Genomic DNA, 19,330 nt, shown 5'->3' with positions numbered 1-19,330 from the left:
GTGCTTTGCTTAGTACCAGGGCTTAGAACTGGTCTGCTACGGTTCGAGCCCCTGCTGAGAATTTGCATCTCTAAGAAGTTCCCTGCTGAGAATTTGTATTTCCACCTCAGATACACTGAATCAGAAGCTATGGTTTAACAAGATCCCCAGGTGATTCTTATGTATCACTTCCTGGGAGCTTGTTAGAAATGCAATGAATGGATTCAAAGCCCTGCTTGGTATTTTGTGATCTTACTTGAAATGGGTGTCCTTGTGAGATTCTTTACGTCCAGTAGAACAACGTGGCTCAGCTCTGAGTATCAGCTTGCAACAACACTGAGGCCTAGCTGTGAGCATGGATCCATTCCAGGAAATTACTGGCTCATTTTTTCCCCCTTCCTTTCTCAATTATAAGCAAAACACAGGGGAAAGGCTCAGGATTTGAAGTAGTCAAATCCTGTGCCAGTTATTCTTTTATCACCTGTCAGCTCCAAATTCACTCAAGTACATGCTCTGTGATAATGGACTGGACTCTTTAAGCATTTACTTTTTAGAGTGAGCATACTGTTGAGCTTTATTTGAAGGAGGAGGGGGTCCCAGGTACCACCTTCTGCTTGTTCTTCCCCCTGCTCAATAGTCAGTGTGGAAGTATGAGGAAGTATGAGGGCATCTGGTAACAAGGATATCCAGAGTCCCTCAGTGACAAGGCCGGGGGACCACCTTCCCAAGGCCCTCCTGACACAGACATTGCATACTCAGAACTGACACCCACAGTGAAGCTCCAACAACTTCAGTGTACCCGCTCACCAGCCACAGCTCACTTCTGCCTCAGGTTTGTTTTCTGCTTGTCCAGTGACCGAGGACCAGTCCTGGCTCAGGCAACCCACTGAACTTTTCCATCATCCAGTGGGTTGCAGCTACATATTCCTCAATGAATTATGAACTCCTCCCACCTCAGGGAAAGACAAACTTGGAAGTCTCCCTTCCAAGTTTGTCCTTCCTTGAGTACCCTTTAGAATTGCCTTTGTATCTTTATAGTGACTCTCCTATCGTTGTTGTTGTTAGGCGCCATTGAGTCAGTTCTGACTCATAGCGACCCCATGCACAACAGAACTAAACACTGCCCGGTCCTGCGCCATCCTTACAATTGTTGTTATGCTTGAGACCATTCTTGCAGCCACTGTGTCAATCCACCTCGTTGGAGGTCTTCCTCTTTTCCACTGACCCTGTACTCTGCCAAGCATGATGTCCTTCTCCAGGGACTAATCCCTCCTCACAATATGTCCAAACTATGTAAGACGCAGTCTCGGCATCTTTGCTTCTAAGGAGCATTCTGGTTGTACTTCTTCTAACACAGATTTGTTCGTTCTTTTGGCAGTCTATGGTATATTCAATATTCTTCGCCAACACCACAATTCAAAGGCATCAACTCTTCTTTGGTCTTCCTTATTTATTGTCCAGCTTTCATATGCATATGATGTGATTGAAAACACCATGGCTTGGGTCAGGCGCACCTTAGTCTTCAAGGTGACATCTTTGCTCTTCAACACCTTGAAGAGGTCCTTTGCAGCAGATTTGCCCAATGCAGTGCGTCTTTTGATTTCTTGACTGCTGCTTCCATGGCTGTTGATTGTGGATCCAAGTAAAATGAAATCCTTGACAACTTCAATCTTTTCTCCATTTATCATGATGTTGCTCATTGGTTCAGTTGTGAGGATTTTTGTTTTCTTTATGTTGAGGTGCAATCCATACTGAAGGCTGTGGTCTTTGATCTTCAGTAGTAAGTGCTTCAAGTCCTCTTCACTGTAGCAAGCAAGGCTGTGTCATCTGCATAACGCAGGTTGTTAATGAGTCTTCCTCCAATCTTGATGCCCCGTTCTTCTTCATATACTCCAGCTTCTCGGATTATTTGTTCAGCATACAGATTAAATAGGTATGGTGAAAGAATATAACCCTGACGCACACCTTTCCAGACTTTAAACCAATCAGTATCCCCTTGTTCTGTCCGAAAAACTGCCTCTTGATCCATGTAAACGTTCCTCACGAGCACAATTAAGTGTTCTTCGCAGTGTTACCCATAGTTTGTTATGATCCACACAGTCGAATACCTTTGCATAGTGAATAAAACACAGGTAATTATCCTTCCAGTATTCTCTGCTTTCAGCCAGGATCTATCTGACATCAGCAATGATATCCCTGGTTCCATGTCCTCTTCTGAAACCAGCCTGAATTTCTGGCAGTTCCCTGTCGATACATTGCTGCAGCCATTTTTAAATGATCTTCAGCTGAATTTTGCTTGCGTGATATTAATGATATTGTTCTATAATTTTCACATTTGGTTGGATCACCTTTCTTGGGAATAGGCATAAATATGGATCTCTTCCAGTCAGTTGGCCAGGAAGCTGTCTTCCATATTTCTTGGCATAGACTAGTGAGCACCTCCAGGGCTGCATCTGTTTGTTGAAACATCTCAATTGATATTCCATCAACTCCTGGGGCCTTTGTTTTTTGCCAATGCCTTCGGAGCAGCTTGGACTTCTTCCTTCAGTACCACTGGTTCCTGATCATATGCCACCTCTTGAAATGGTTGAACATCGACTAATTCTTTTTGGTATAATGACTCTGTGTATTCCTTCCACCTTGTTTTGATGCTACCTGCATTATTTAATATTTTCCCCATGGAATCCTTCACTATTGCAACTCGAGGCTTGAATTTTTTCTTCAGTTCTTTCAGCTTGAGAAACGCCGAGCGTGTTCTTCCCTTTTGGTTTTCCATCTCTAGCTCTTTGCACATGTCATTATAATACTTTACTTTGTCTTCTCGAGAGGCCCTTTGAAATCTTCTGTTCAGTTCTTTTACTTCATGAATTCTTCCTTTTGCTTTAGCTGCTCGACACTCAAGAGCTCCTATCATAGCTTAATAATTTTTTATATTAAATCCCTCTGCTTAAATTACTGTGTAGTTTCTGTCTTCGGTCATATATATGCAAAAAAAGATGTCAATTTATAAGGCAAAGAAAATTATATTTTCATCAGCCTTTTCAAAAGCAACACTTTATGACAGAGAAAATGAACACTAAAAATTTAACTGTTTTCAGTAATCGTAACTGGTAATGGTAGTGTTAATATTATTCTGAGACTGTTGTGTGTATAACATAGGATAAACCAAATACGTAATGATAGGATATTCTAATTTTATCATCCCCTATTCCTCTGTGTCTTTGAGAACCAGGATTCTCGATTTATAAGAAAGCACATACAGACGTTAGTTACACAGAAAAAATTAAGTAAAAAATCTGTTGTCCTAAATTAGAATTGAAAATAATATGAATTCATGAATTACCTTTAAAAATGACAGTACGTGTGTGATGTGACGAACATACATACATACACACATACATATATGTCTAAATATCTATTTTATCCCTAGCTTTGTCAACTAAAAAGGCCTAGAAACTGGCCAACCTGGTAGCAATGAGGATTCCCAGTAGACAGATCAGTCTTTTTTTTTTTTTTCAATTGTGATTTAGGAGAAAGTTTACAGAAAAAAATTAGTTTTCTCATTAAACAGTTAAAACACAAATTGTTTTGTGACACTGGTTGCCAACCCCACGATGTGTTAACACTCTCCCCTTCTCCACCCTAGTTTCCCTGTTTCCACTCGTACAGTTTTCCTGTCCCTTCTTGCCTTCTCGTCTTTGCATTTGGGCTGGTGTACCCACTAGTCTCAAAGACATTATTGAACTATGAAGCACGTTGCTCATGTGTGTTACGACACTGTAGTCCTGAAATACTATTTCCTAATAAAGAAACGCAGGGCTTCTTGGAGAAATGACTTATTCTAGGTCTGGGGCAGGGAATGCAAAAAATGAGCCTGGAAGATCTTGTAACCAGATAGCAAGAAAGCCATCAGTCATGTCAAAAGGACCAAGAAGCCAAATGGCCAAAGATGGGTCAATCTGAGATAAAATATGGATAAGAAATGCCATGATGAAACCCGTATGTCAAATGTCATGAGTTCACACTGACATTAAAAACAAAAAACTACTTGGTTATTCTGAGTATGACAGGAAATGAACTCATTACCTAATAAACAAAGAGAATCAAACATTTGCGTGCCTTGACTATATGAATTGTACCAAAGGTAACCAAATAGATGAGGAAACCAGAGAACATCTCTTCATAAAATTATTCCAGCTAATAACTTAAAAAGAAACAACAGAATTAGAATGTCAACATTTTACAACCTCCGTTGAATTAATGGGTCGAGATAGTAAACATCAATTGCTGCTAACATCACAAAACAAAGACAATCAGACAATATGTGGCTCTGGATGAAAGGACACACTATAACCGAAGGAATTATGCCTGAGTTTGATCAAGCATCTAGATGTAGAAGTCAAACTGCAGGAAATACAGAAAGCAAAGGACCATGTTGAAATGTATCAAATTTTTAAAAATGCGCAAGACTAAACTGTCTAAGGTTGCACGTGTGGATAATAAAACCATATAGAAACATAAGAAAGTAATTTCTATAAAAGTCAGGATAGCTGTTTCTTTTGGAGGGAGAGAAGAGGCTGAGAATGAGAACAAGCACATAAAAAGGGAATCTAGGGGGCCACAAACTTCTGTTTTTGACCTGGGTTGTGGTTACAAGATTCTAATAATTTACTAAGTTATACAATTGTTTTGAGTGATTTTCTGTATGTTTTATTTTGCAATAGAAATTTTTTTTAACTTAATATTTATACTAGTAACTAATATGTAAAGTACCTAAGAATAAACTGACAAGAGGTACAGGCTACAGAAGAAAAGCTCCTCTTTCTGACTTGGGGTCCCAGGAAAGAGCCTGCACTGCCTGGATGCATTCTCTACTTAAATTTTCTAGCTCGTTATCACTGCAAAATGATTGTGATGTACATGCTATCTATACAACAGACTGAATTTGTGAGAAACATTAAAGAACCTTATAAATGGAGAGAGATACCACTTTATGGAAGGGAAGACTAAATATTTTAAAGATGTAAATTCTATGAAAGCTCGATTAAATTTAATTGCAATGAAAAAGGACTGTGAAGGGAATTGTCCTATCAGATATCAAGACTTAATTTATTAAAAAAAATATTTTACTGTGCTCTAGGTGAAGGTTTACAGAGCAAACCAGTTTCCCATTCAACAATCTGTACACAGAATGTTCCAAGACATTGGTCATAGTCCCCTCAATGTATCCGCACTCTCCTCATGTCTACCCAGGGTCCCCCATTTCTTTTGGTCTGGTTTTCCTACCCCTTCCTACCTTCTCATCTTTGTTTTTGGGCAGATTTTGCCCTTCTGGTCTCATATAATTAACTGTTCTAAGGAGCTCATTCCTCTCGGGTGTTACTGTTTATTTTGCAAGCCTATTATTTGTGGAGCCCTGGTGGCTCAGTGGTTTACGAGTTTGGCTGCTAACCAAAAGGTCTACAGTTTGAATCCACCAGCTGCTCCTTGGAAACCCTACGGGGCAGTTCTACTCTGTCCTATATGGTCGCTATGAGTTGGAATCCACTAAACGGCAATGGGTTTTGGGTTTCAGTCTATTGTTTGGATGAAAGATAGTCTCTGGGAATGGCTTCAGTTCCATGTTAAAAGAGTGCCTTCGGGCCATAGTCTTGGGGATTCCTCCAGTCTCTATCAGACAAGTAAGCCTGGTCTTATTTATGGATTTGATTTTTGTTCTACATTTTTCTCTTGCTCTTCTCATGATCCTCTATTGTGATCCCGGTCAGAGTGGGTAGCCAGGCACCATCTAATTCTTCTGGTTTTGGGATCATGAAGGCTGTGGTTCATGTGGTCCATTGCTCCTTTAGAGTAACTGCTCCCCTGAGTCTTCTGTTTTCTCCACTCTCCTCTGTTACGGCCAGGACGAGGCCAATAGTTCTTAGACGGCTGCTTGCAAGCTTTTAAGACCTCAGACGCTACTCGCTAAAGTAGGATGTTGAACATTGTCAAATGTACTATTTTATGCCAAATGACATCAATGTCTCCCAATCAACACTTACCTTAAAACTATACAGTAATTACAAGAGTGTGATTTAGTACTGAGACAGAAAAAGAGGTAAGCAGAATAGAACTGAGAGCCCAGAAATACAACTTCACACATGGGAGCTTATACACAACAGAGGTGGCACTGCAGATCATGGGAGAAAGCATAGTCTCTTCAATAAATGGTACTAGGATACCTGGTTATCTGTATTTTAAACATAGTTGATCCCAGTCCTAACAACATAAACAAAAGTAAATTTCTTACAGATTAAAGCCTTAAATGTTAAGTGTAAAACTTCAAAGCATTTAAAAAATGTAGAATATTTTTATGACATCAGAGAAGGATTTCTTAAATAGGACAGAAAGCTAAGTACATAAATGAAGAGATTGGTAAGCGGAACTGCATGAATATTAAGAGTATCTGTTCATCAAAAGACCATCCCCCAGTAAAAAAAAAAGTTGCAAATTGGAATAAGATATTTGCTAAACATATATAATGGATAAGTACCTTCAATATATAAAGAAAAAATCAATAAGAAAATATCTTAATATTAAGACTTGGTTTAGGTGTTGTGCTGCTACTGAAGAGGTCAGCAGCTCAAATCCACCAGATGCTCCTTGGAAACCCTTTGGGGCAGTTCTCCTCTGTCCCATAGGGTCGCTATGAGTTGGAATCGACTCGATGGCAATGGGTTTGGTTTGGTTGTATAAAAATATCAGGCAAAGCTAGCCAAATTCTACTGCTTTTAGGATACATACCATGGAAACCCACTCTCTAGTCATCAAAACATCAGGTTTGATTTTATAATTTATAAAAACTCTATAACCAATAAGCCATAATGTTCACTTGAGCATAACTAGCAATTTGTGATTAGAAGGCTCTTGATTTTTTCAATAAAACTACAAGTGGCTTCCACTTTCTGACAAGGTTAATTCATGCAGATTTTTACTAGGAGGGAAAGAAAGGAGGGGAGGGAGATAGAGCATTGCAAAGGCACACAGGCAGGCAGTGCAGTGTGGGCAGTGGGTGACTGCTTATTTCCACTGTGAAGAGCCAAAGGAGGTAAGCAAGGTCCAAAAATGTTCCTGAGGCTTTAATTATTGGTATCAAAAGTTAGACACTGGTGTTTAAATTTCCCTATCATTTATTCCTCCACTATTCCTTTGAAAAAAGATCACATTTGAATCTTCTTGCTCCAGTTATTTTCAGGCTGTAGAAGAAAGTTCTTTTTTCTGATTTGGGGTCCTAGAGAAGAGTCTTCACTACCTAGGTGAATTCGTTTAATTTCAAATCAGTCTAGAAGGACATTTTCATCAATGAAATCCATCAATTTTGATTTGCTTTAGGTTTTCATGATAATTATTCAGCACTTGTAATGTTTTCAAATTTTATAGGACAGTTTTACCAATGAATAAGAAATGAAGTACCAGATGCTATTAAAACCCCCTTAACACAGCCAGGAAGAATTAAGGAGGGTACCAGAGTGCGAATCAACTTAATGACTCTTGATTCATTCATTTAAATGAAATGTCTTTCATAGGAGAGACATTGTCACTGTTAAAATTCACTTTCACAGAGCTTTCATTTTATATTCTACTTCACAATTATTTAACGTGATACCTTAATATAGGTCCTGCAGGATGAGTTAACAATTTTAAAAATAATTACAGAGGCAGGTAAGATTAAGTATAGTGTCCAATACAGGTAACATGGTAACTGAGCACTCTGAAGAGAGACCACATTACTTAATAGCTGTGTGATCTTGGGCAGGTTACTTAGGTTTCCTGAGCCTCAATTTCTGCCTTGATAAAATGTGGGTAATAATACTAATTCACCGTTGAGGATCATATGTAGGGAAAAAAACCCACAAAATTCCTGAGTGATTTCAGTGAATGATACTTATAAACTTACTTTATGACACTTAAAAAAATATCTAGTTCTATACAGTATTCACTCTTTTGTCCTGAGCATAAGTTCAAAAAATACTCATCTCAGTACAAAAACATGTTCACAGTATCACCCTTCTTCATTTTAAACTGAAATAAAAAAGTAGATATGAATCAGCTAAATTTTTTCAAGAAGCAGACTCCATAAACCAAATGGGTGGGACAAGCCAATCAAACACCGCAGAAGGATGAGGACATAGGACATTCCATAAACAGTGAGACACATATAAACCTGAAACCAAACTCTTTGCTGTTGAGTCAATTCTGACTCAGAGCAGCTGGTAGATTCAAACTGCCAGCCTTTTGGTTAGCAGCTGAGCCCTTAACTGTTGTGCCACCAGGGCTCCCAGATATATATAAACCAAACCAAACCCACTGCCATCAAGTAGAGTGTGACTCACAGCAACCCTATAGGACAGAGTAGAACTGCCCCAGAGGATTTCCAAGGAGTGGCTAGTGGATTTGAACTGTCGACCTTTTGGTTAACAGACAAGCTCTTAACCACTGTGCCACCACGGCTCCAAGACATATATAATGCCATTTAAAAAATAAAGTGTGATAATGGAAGGTTTTTTCCTTTAAAAAATAAGTATGGCACGGTATAAAAGTACATTTATTAGGTTCTCGACCCTAGAACGAATGGCTTGGCTATTTAACAGTTATACTTTAAATGAATATGTTGGACCCTCACTAATTAAGATAAGCACAACTTATAGAATGATCATTTAGCCAATGCTAATTATGTATTTAAAAGACAAAACAAAACAACCATTGAGTCACCAGGGCTCCATGAACTGCGTGTGGCTTGGCATTTCTATTCTCCTATCTCTGCTTGCTAGCTTCTGTTTAATCTCCCTTATATCTCAAAAGACATTAATTCAAGATATACCGTACACTAATCCTGTCTCATAACATAGACAACTCATTACCAAATGGGATTATAACCACAAGCATAGAGGTCAGGATTTACAATACAGATTTTTGGGGGACACAGTTCAATCCAAAACGCCCACGTTGTTAGGTGCCGCTGATTTGATTCTGACTCATAGGGACCTCAGGTGACAGAGTAGAAATGCCCCATTGTGTTTTCTAGGTTATAAGCTTTACAGGAGCTTTTTGCCAGGTCTTTCTTCTGTGGAGACACTGAGTGAGTCTGAACCACTAAGCTTTCAGTTAGCAGCCAAGCATTTCACAGTTACACTACGAAAAAAAAGGGCTCCTGTTATTCCCATAGAGAAGAGGGAACTGACACTGTAGAAGGTTATGTAACTTGCCCATGGTTATAGTCAGTGACAGAGCAGAGATCTGAACCCAGGACTGTTATGCCTTCACAACCAATATTTTTCCCAGCCCAAATCTGCTTCTCTAAGCAGAACATTAGGAAATGGAACTAAATGATGTTTAAGATCCACTGTAGGATAGGATCTGAAAAAGCTGTTCTAAGCTCCAAGCCCTATCCCTTCTAGAAATTCCCCTGCCCCTTCCCCTTTCAGAAGAAAAAAACGAGAGAGAATTATTTAAATCTTTCAGATACAAAAGGGTGATCTACAGCTAATGAATGATAAGCACTAAGAAAGTGAGGGCAAGAGGAAAGGAGAATTTAGATTGGCCATTAGGGAAGAACTTCCTGACAACAAAAATCAAGACTTTGGAACACATTATTAAAAAACACATTATGGAAGATAAACTAAAGAAAATAGAACCTCGTTAAGGGCTGTCAACACACAAATAGTGTCAACATACACACAAGATGGGGAAGTACAAAAATAGCCTACTTGGCTCAACTTCACTTATAATTTAAAATAGGAAGACAAAAAAAAGGGGGAAGTGATAAAATCAGCTTGACGGCAAGAGTCAGGAGATTGCACTACAATTCTGCCAGCCTAAATACAAGCTGGCAAAATGCTAACCTAAATATTCATGACACATTTTTCAAAGACTCCATCAATGCACAGGTATCATTTTGTATTTTCCTTTAATTTACTACCCACCAGGACACAGCATCTCTATTTCCTCTGTAATTCCTACTCAGATTGGAACTGGTACTCTGGTCTTGGAACTTTAGTCATTGTAACTGAACAGGTATAAAATAAAACTGCATTTTGTTAGTTTCTTAGGTATGTGCTGGGAGAACTTTGAATGAAAAATATCACAAATGTAACTTCCTTCTGGGATTAAAAGAAAACAAAAACAAAAAACTAGCAAAAAAAAAAAAAAAACACACAACTCTGGCAGAAGTGCTAGTCCTAGGAAAGTCATCTCTGTTTCATGTCTGCATACCTTTTTTGCTCACATGGTAAGCTCCTGCAGCCAAAGAACCAAAATTAATTGCCTCAGGAAGCTGCAGAGCCACCAATTTCATCAACCCCTTTTCAATGTCAGCACAGTTTGGACACAAAGGTTTACTAAATACGTAAAGAATGGGAAGTTTACATGTTCCTTTACTAATAAGATTCTCTCACTTTCGCTGTAAAAAGAAATGTGTTTTGTTTACGATGATAATGTATTATCAGGGAAAACAGAGCTATTTCCATTAAAAATACACTCAAATCAGCTAATACTTCTGTATTCCTTCCTGTTTTTCTCTACAGCCACTGCCAGCCGAAAGAGAAGCAATGTCTCAGCCTTTAGATCCACTCATACCTGCTTCTCTTACTCCAAACAGAAAAGAATTCTGACCATTACATAATTATTTGGTTTTAATAATATAACCAATGAAAATACAGTAGTTGAGAGGAAACAAGTAGTTGGGAGCAAAATACTTGTCTTTAGAAAACTTAAAACTCCAGAAACACCTACCTTGCGAGTAGAGAAGTATCTGCATCTCTAAAAGAACACAGGTAAATACCTGCACCAGGTTCTCTAATCCCAGGAGCTCGAAGGCCTCCCGAAGAGGGTAATCAGAGAGGGGGAGTTCACTGGGCCCAGGCCTCTGGCAAATGACAGGTTCGTAAACACCATAAAATTTCAGTGATCTCCCTGGAGGTGGAAGGGGTACCTCAAAAAGGATATTATGGATGTAGCTCTCAAGCGGCAAGGGTGGTGGTTGCTGTGAGGTAACTGCCTTGTAAAGCTGGATGAGGAATTTCTTGCAGGCCTGCATGAAAGGCAGCGGTGTAATCAAGCATATGCTTTTTGAAACGTACAGGGTGTCTCTGCTGATGTCATAGGAGTTATATCTCTGGAGTTTCAAAAGGGAAGTTGTATCTCCCTCATCAATACTGCTTGCCAGCGAGTCCATGCTGCAGGAGGACGAAGCATACACGCTGCTGTAATGCTCAGCGTTGTGCATCTGGTAGAGCGTCTGCATTGCTGTGCAGATTTGCTTGCTCGTAACTTCTTCATAAAAAGTAAGAACAAAACCGTAGGTACGGGAACCATCTTCCCGGGTAATTATAAATGAGTGGAACTGAGGATCTTTATTGTCAGTTTGTGTTCTGAAAGACAGCCCTTTAGGCATACATAACTGGAAGAAGAGGGAAAAAACGCATCAGAATCCAGTACACGAATAACTTCACATCAGAAAAATATGTTTGTGTTTGTTTAACAGACTCAGAAGGACACGGGTTTTTATTCAGTTTAACATTATTAAGCTGCAGTCTTAATTTAGAAATATACTATAAGCTCCTTATTTATATATAAACAAAATTATTCTTAAAGGACTATATATACATCCACAGGAAAAAAAAAATCTTTACTGCATGGTAAGGGAGCTCTACTAGGAACAAAAAGATCTTGTATTTAGTCCTGATACACCTTTAACCAAGTCTGTGAGCTTCTGCAAGTCACGTAACCTGTTTTGGTTTCTTTATCTACAATATCAATGACTTGATGACACGGTGTTCAAAGGCCCTTTATAAATATTTAATATTTCAGTACTATCTTGGTATTAATGATGATAATGTTGCAGAGTAATAGGGAAATAAGGGCAATGAGTGAAGGCTCATTTGATAAACGGAAAAAAATGTTAAACAAAAAACAAAAATAGTATTATTCTTGATATTTCGAACATTATAATCCTTCATCTCAGAAAATAAGCTTTGAAAATGTCAAGTTTTTTGATTTACTGGAGCAGAAGGGTAGAAACAAGATATTTTAGGTTATTCACAGTAGAGATTATGCTCTAGATCTTGTGACTACCCAGGATTCTGTCAAACCTGAGAACAGAATTATCTGAGGAGTTGAAGGTGTTACATTTAAGGCATTTAAAATAAAACATTTTAAATAAAAGAAATATAACCAATTATACAAAATTCAAAACATGCTGAAGAAAATAGAACTTGCAATTCAATTCATCCTAACAATAATCATTAATTTTTATATATCCCTTTACACTTTTGTATTACATGTTTTTTACGTAGAAATAATTTTACCATACATTATTACATTTTAAATATTTTTCAGATTTAATAAGTTCTCTGAAATCTCCACATCACCAAGAAAAAGCAATTAATCTTGGAATTTATATATCATTCATTCAAACTGTCGACCAACATTTATTAAGTGCCTATTATGAGCTAGGCCCTGTAATGGTTAAAAAAAAAAAAAAAAAAAAGGTGAGAAAGACAAACATGGTTCCCACCCATACAGAGCTTCCAATCTAAGAAAGGGGATAATTTAAAAGTCATAAACTGTAGTATATGGAAAGCACTATGGCAGGGTAAATACAGGCTGCTATGGGAAAAAAAAAAAAAAACAAACCCATGTCTCTGCCAGTTTTCGTACTGTGGGGGCTTGCATGTTGTCGTGATGCTGGAAGCTATGCCGCTGGTATTCAAATACCAGCAGGATCATCCATGGCGGACAGGTTTCAGCTGAGCTTTCAGACTAAGACTTAGAAGAAGAACCCAGTGGTCTATTTCTAAAAAGATTTAGCCAGTAAAAACCTTATGAATAGCAGTGGAACTCTGCTTGATATAGTGCTGGAAGATAAGACCCTTAGGTTGGAAGGCATTCAAAAGGCGACTGGCAAAGAGCTGCCTCCTCAAAGTAGGGCTGACCTTAATGACGCGGATGGAGCCAAGATTTCGGGACCTTCATTTGCTGGTGTGGCATGACTCAAAATGAGAAGAAACAGCTGTAAACACCCATTAATAATGGGGATATAGAATGCATGAAGGATGAATCTAGAAAAATTGGAAGTCTTCAAAAATGAAATGGAACACATAAACACTGATATCCTAGGCATTAGTGAGCTGAAATGGACCGGTATGGACCATTTTGAACAGGACAAATCATATGGTCTACTATGCTGGAATGACAACTTGAAGAGGAGTGGCACTGTATTCACTGTCAAAAGAAACATTTCAAAAACTATCCTGAAGTACAATGCTGTCAGCGATAGGATAATATTCATATACCTACAAGAAAGACCAGTTAATATGACTACTATTCAAATTTACACACCAACCACCAAGGCCGAAGATGAAGAAATTGAAGATTTTTACCAACTTCTGCAGTATGAAACTGATCAAACATGCAATCAGGATGCACTGATAATTACTGGAGACTGGAATGCAAAAGTTGGAAACAAAGAGGAAGGATTGGTAGTTGGAAAACATGGCCTTGGTGATAGAACTGATGCCAGCGATCGTATGATAGAATTTTGCAAGACCAATGACGTCTTCAATGCAAATACTTTTTTTCACCAACATAAACTGTGGCTATGCACATGGATCTCACTGGATGGAATACACAGGAATCAAATCGACTACATCTGTGGGAAGAGATGATAGAAAAGCTCAATATCATCCGACTGCAGAACAGACCACCAATTGCTCACATGTAAGTTCAAGTTGAAAGCAAAGAAAATTACAACAAGTCAATGAGAGCCAAAGCATGACCCTGAGTATATCCCTCCTGAATTTAAAGACCATCTCAAGAATAGATTTGATGCGCTGAACATTAATGACTGAAGACCAGATGAGTTGTGGAATGACATCAAGGACATCATACATGAAGAAAGCAAGAGGTTATTAAAAAGACAGGAAATAAAGAAAAGAGCACAATGGATGTTAGAAGAGACTCTGTAACTTGCTCTTGAACAGCAAGTACTAAAGCAAAAGGAAGAAATGATGAAGTAAAAGAGTTGAAGAGAAGATTTCAAAGGGTGGCTCAAGAAGACAAAGTATTATAATGACATGGGGAAAGACCTGGAGATGGAAAACCGAAAAGGAAGTACACGCTCTGCATTTCTCAAGCTGAAAGAACCGAAGAAAAAATTCAAGCCTCAAGTTGCAATACTGAAGGATTCTGCTGGGAAAATACTAAACAACCCAGGAAGCATCAAAAGAAGATAGAAGGAATACACAGAGTCGCTATACCAGAAAGAACTGGTTAACTTTCAACCATTTCAGGAGGTATCATATAAGCAGGGACCAAGGGTACTGAAGGAAGAGGTCCAAGCTGCACTGAAGGCATTGGTGAAAAACAAGACTCCAGGAATTGACGGAATATCAATTGAGATGTTCCAACAAATGGATGCAGTGCTGGAAGTGCTCACCTGTCTATGTCAAGAAATTTGGAGGACAGCTACCTGGCCAACCGACTGGAAGAGATCAATATTTATACCTATTCCCAAGAAAGGTGATCCCACCAAATGTGGAAATTATTAAACAATATCATTAATGTCACACACAAGTAAAATTTTGCTGAAGATTGTTCAAAAGTGGCCACAGCAGTATATCGACAGGGAACTGCCAGAAATTCAAGCTGTATTCAGAAGAGGATGTGGAACCAGGGATATTAATGCTGATGTCAGATGGACCCTGGCTGAAAGCAGAGAATACCAGAAGGATGTTTACCTGTGTTTTATTGCAAAGGCATTCGACTGTGTGGATCATAACAAATTATGGATAACATTGTGAATGGGAACTCCAGAACACTTAACTGTGCTCATGAGGAACCTGGACATAGATCAAGAGGCAGTCTTTTGAACAGAACAAGGGGTACTGCATGGTTTAAAGTCAGAAAAGGTGTGCATCACAGTCGTATCCTTTCACCATACCTATTCAATCTGTATGCTGAGCAAATAATCTGCAAAGCTGGACTATATGAAGAAGAACAGGTCATCAGGATTGGAGGAAGACTCACTAACAACCTAAGTTATGCAGATGACACAACCTTGCTTGCTGAAAGTGAAGAGGACTTGAAGCACTTACTGTGGAAGATCAAAGACCACAGCCTTCACTATGGATTACACCTCAGCATAAAGAAAACAAAAATCCTCACTCACAGCTGGATCAACAAACATCATGATAAACAGAAAATAATGAAATTGTCAAGGATTTCATTTAATTGGATCAAAATCAACACCCATGGAAGCAGCAGTCAGGAAATCAAATGACGTACTGCATTGAGCAAATCTGCTTCAAAAGACCTCTTTAAAGTGTTAAAAAGCAAAGATGCCACTTTGAGAACTAAGGTGCACCTGACCCAAGCCATAATCTTTTCAATCACCTTAGATGCATGCAAAAACTCGACAACTAATCAGATAGATGGAAGAAGAATTGATGCCTCTGAACTATGGTGTTGGCAAAGAATACTGAATATACCATGGACTGTCAGAAGAATGAACAAATCTGTCTCAGAAGAAGTAAAGCCAGAATGTTTCTTAAAAGAGAGGAAGGCGAAACTTCATTTCACCCACTTACAATGGCCTACAAGACGCTATATGACTTGGCTCTGGCTGCCTCTCTGCCCTCATCTCCTCTTAACTCTTTAAATCACCTACTCTGGTACAACAATGGACACACTGCTTTCCTTGAACATACCTAGGATGCTGTCAAAATCTGCTATACCCTCTGCCTGAAACCGACTTCTCCTAGGAATCCACATGACTCACTCCTTGGGGCAGGCTGTATTTTCCAAATTGGCCCCAACAATATTTCTAGTTCCACAAGTTCTTTCAGAACCTTGGCACTCCCCCATCAAGAGGTGGAGTCTTGAACCTGTGTGAGCCATTGAGAGTGCTAGAACAGGGGCTGGCAAACGTTTTCTGTAAAGAGCCAAAGAGTATATATTTTAGGCTCCACAGGTCATATATTATGAGTCGGAATCGACTTGATGGTACTGGGTGGGTGGGTTTATAGGCCATATGGAGCCCTGGTGGTGCGGTGATTAAGAGCTCAGCTGCTAACCAAAAGGCATGGCAGTTAGACTTCACCAGCTGCTCCTTGGAAACCCTATGGGGCAGTTCTACTGTGTCCTATAGAGACGCTATGAGTCGGAAACAATTCGATGGCAATGGGTTGTTTTGGTTGGGCTCACTTTGTCCCAAGGGCTCATTTTGGCCCCTGGCCTAGTCAAACAGAATGCAATAGAAGTGAAAAATGACACTGAATGACTTCTGAAACAAGGCTAGAAAGGCAGTATAGTTACTGCCTCCCTACCTCTCTCTGTCTCGCCACAAACCCTGGGAGCCCTGAGCTGACATACAAGAAGCTTGGCTAATCAGAATCTGCCATGCTGCAGAGATAATATAGAGAGATTGCAGAGATACAAGGAGCCCCAGCCATGTTCCTAGCCTGAAGTCAGACATGTGACTGTGCAAGCCTTAAGATGATTCTAGTCCTCTGCCTTTGAAGCACCACAACTGACACCAAGTAGGGCAGAATACTGATTTCATCATTCTAAATCATGGGTCAGCAAACTACAGCCCTTGGGTCAAATCTGGTCTGCCACCTGTTTTTGTAAATAAAGTTTTATTGCAACACAGCCATGTCCATTCATTTATGCATTGTCTATGGCTGCTTTTACACTACAACAGCAGAGGTGAGTAACTGTGACGCTGTATTGCTCACAATCCCTAAACTATTTACCATCTGGCCCCATTATAGAAAAAAATTTGTCAACCTCTCTTAAGCCATTAAGTATTGGGATGGTTTGTTGTGCAGCAACAGATAACCAAAGCACTCCCTTATTTCCTTTAGGTCTTTACATAAATGCCACCTTAAAGAGGTCTTCCTTAACCTTTATAAAAAACAGTGTTCTTCTCATCCTTTAAATGCCATTAAAAATGATATTTCTCTTCTAAAAAGTATTTATTGAATATAGGAATTAAAGTCTTACACTACTTTATATATAAGTACGTTATACACAGACACACATTACTAGTATTCTCTGGCAGTGGGTTATTTTTGTTTGTTTGCTCTAGACTGCAAGCTGCTTAAAGACTAACACCACATTTAAATAAACTTAAACATTTAAGAATACCACACATGGAACTATGTACAAATGGTGATTAACAACAAGGAAAAAAACAAAATCCACAGAGCTCAGCATTAGTTGTTGTTAGGTGCTTAGAGTTGGCTCCAACTCAAAGCAACTTTGTGTGCAATAGAAGCGAACACTGGTCCTGCGCCATCCTTACAATCACTGTTGTGCTTGAGCCCACTGTTGTAGCCACTGTGTCAATCTATCTTGCTGAGAGTCTTCCTCTTTTTCACTGACCCTTCTACTCTACTCTAACAAGCATGATGTCCTTCTCCAGGGACTGGTCCTTCCTGATAGCATGTCCAAAGGATGAGTGACTAAGTCTCGCCATCTTCACTTCTATTGAGCATTAGAGTGTCAATGAAAATTTTTTTTATATTTCACATCGCTGAATATGAAACTGAAAGTATTAAGGTGGCCCTAATTAATTATTCTTATGTATGTTGATAAGAATTATATTACTATGTAAATTTGGGTAGATTAAGATACAGACTTAGGTAAGACCCATGAATATCTGGATTTGCTGGGGGAAAAGTGTTTATTCCTAGTCTTAGGAATAACTGTATATGGAAAGGCCATGGCAGAATCTTTTCATAATTCTGTCTTCATATTAAGGCTGCTTTCATCATAATAACAAATCAATGAGATCTGCTGATATTATGAATGAAAACTCACCTGGACACATTTACTGCAGTCAATAAAGATTGTGAGAGGGATGACATGAATCACTCTTGCTCCAGGCTATGCTCAAATTTACTTAGCATAATGCGTGGCACATACGTATTTTTTGAATTAATGAATAAATGAACAAACAAAAACAATACCTGGGGATACAGAACCAGGTAAGTTCATCTCAGCCTATAGTTAGTTCTCTTTTTACATCAAGTAGGTAATACAGAAACATAATGACCTCCAAAGTGAACATAAAGATGTAACTTAATTGATAGCCTTTTTGGACATCATAAACCACAAAATTACACCTCAAACTGTTTTTGAACTGCTGCCACATATTGCCTTGAAGGTTTATAGCTTTCTTGAGAACACATTCAAACATTTACAGGAAAAGCTTGCCAAAAGTTGTGCTCAAAGTGAAGAATGACTTTCTATGCTACAGATAACAGATGTAAAAATTTTCCTTAACTTCTCTTCCTGTGAATTAAAAAAAGTCTAAGAATTATCTTTCCAATCTGAGAACCATGAATTGGAAAATGTTATTGCTTTCTCATTTGTAAAAAAGGAAATTAAATGAACTGTCAAGAACTAAAAGAGCTTATTTTTTAGAAAACCTGAGATACAGATGAAGATTTGCTCAGTGTGGCATTCAACAATCTCTTGTTATCACCCAATATTGCTATTCATAACAATATTCACTTTCCACTCTGTCCTCCCATAATAAAACTACTAAAAATTAGAGCTGTCACTGCTGACCAGATTGCCACTAGTGACAATCACCTTAGCCAAAATAGCCTCACTCTCCTGCTTTGCGTGATCAAATGTCCTTATTATCTGTCTGGACCCTTTCACATACAGTTTGGTTAGAATTTTAAGGAGACTAGTTTCCAGTTTCTAAAATTCTATGACTCCCATAATCTCCCCCTCACTTCACAAATAAAGAGAAATTATTCGCAAAATTCTCAAACAGTTGGTCAGTTTACCCTTCTTCCTTCAAGAAACATTTTTTTTTTTTTTTTACCAAATATTGCATTAGATATTGGCCATTCAAAAGACAAATACGACAAAAATTCCTTCCTTTGGGGGAGTTAACAATCTAGGAGGATAGACCAACAGTTATAAAGCAATGTGATTAGTGCTGCTATGAAATGTGTTCAAGATGCTACAGAAATAAAGAGAGAGCACCTAACTATTCCTGCTTAAGACATGGTTTCACAGTGGAGATGACACCTGAATAAATGAGGACGGGGCAGAGAATTATTGGAAGTAAGCAAATACTGCTTCATTTATCCAACGATGAGTCCAAAGCTGGGGTTACAGCAATGTATAAGAGACAGCGCTCCTAGCTACATAATGATTTAACTGCAATTGTGATAGGTCCTACAAAAAGGTACAAGGTGCTAAGAGAACCTTAAGGAGACCTAACTGAGCGTTGGGAAGTGGCAAAAGGAGGTAGTAAGGGATGGCTTCTCTGAACTAATCATGTTTAAAATGA

General features: G+C 38.7%; 1 protein-coding gene across 5 annotated transcripts in view; it reads right to left on the bottom strand.

The window, feature by feature from the left end:
• The window catches only part of DENND5B (DENN domain containing 5B), a 210,928-nt gene that overhangs the window by 99,495 nt on the left and 92,103 nt on the right, over window positions 1-19,330 (bottom strand). For all 5 annotated transcript variants that reach the window (XM_064284429.1, XM_064284427.1, XM_064284428.1 and 2 more), the window contains one exon: window positions 10,750-11,416. In XM_064284429.1, the coding sequence (XP_064140499.1) occupies window positions 10,750-11,416 (667 nt within the window). The remainder of the gene's footprint in view (window positions 1-10,749; window positions 11,417-19,330) is intronic.

The sequence above is a fragment of the Loxodonta africana genome, chromosome 4 (genome assembly GCF_030014295.1).
Source record: "Loxodonta africana isolate mLoxAfr1 chromosome 4, mLoxAfr1.hap2, whole genome shotgun sequence".
In the NCBI taxonomy this organism is placed as follows: domain Eukaryota; kingdom Metazoa; phylum Chordata; class Mammalia; order Proboscidea; family Elephantidae; genus Loxodonta; species Loxodonta africana.
The sequence above is the reverse complement of the archived record's forward strand: the minus strand, read 5'-3'. Positions and strand labels throughout refer to the sequence as shown.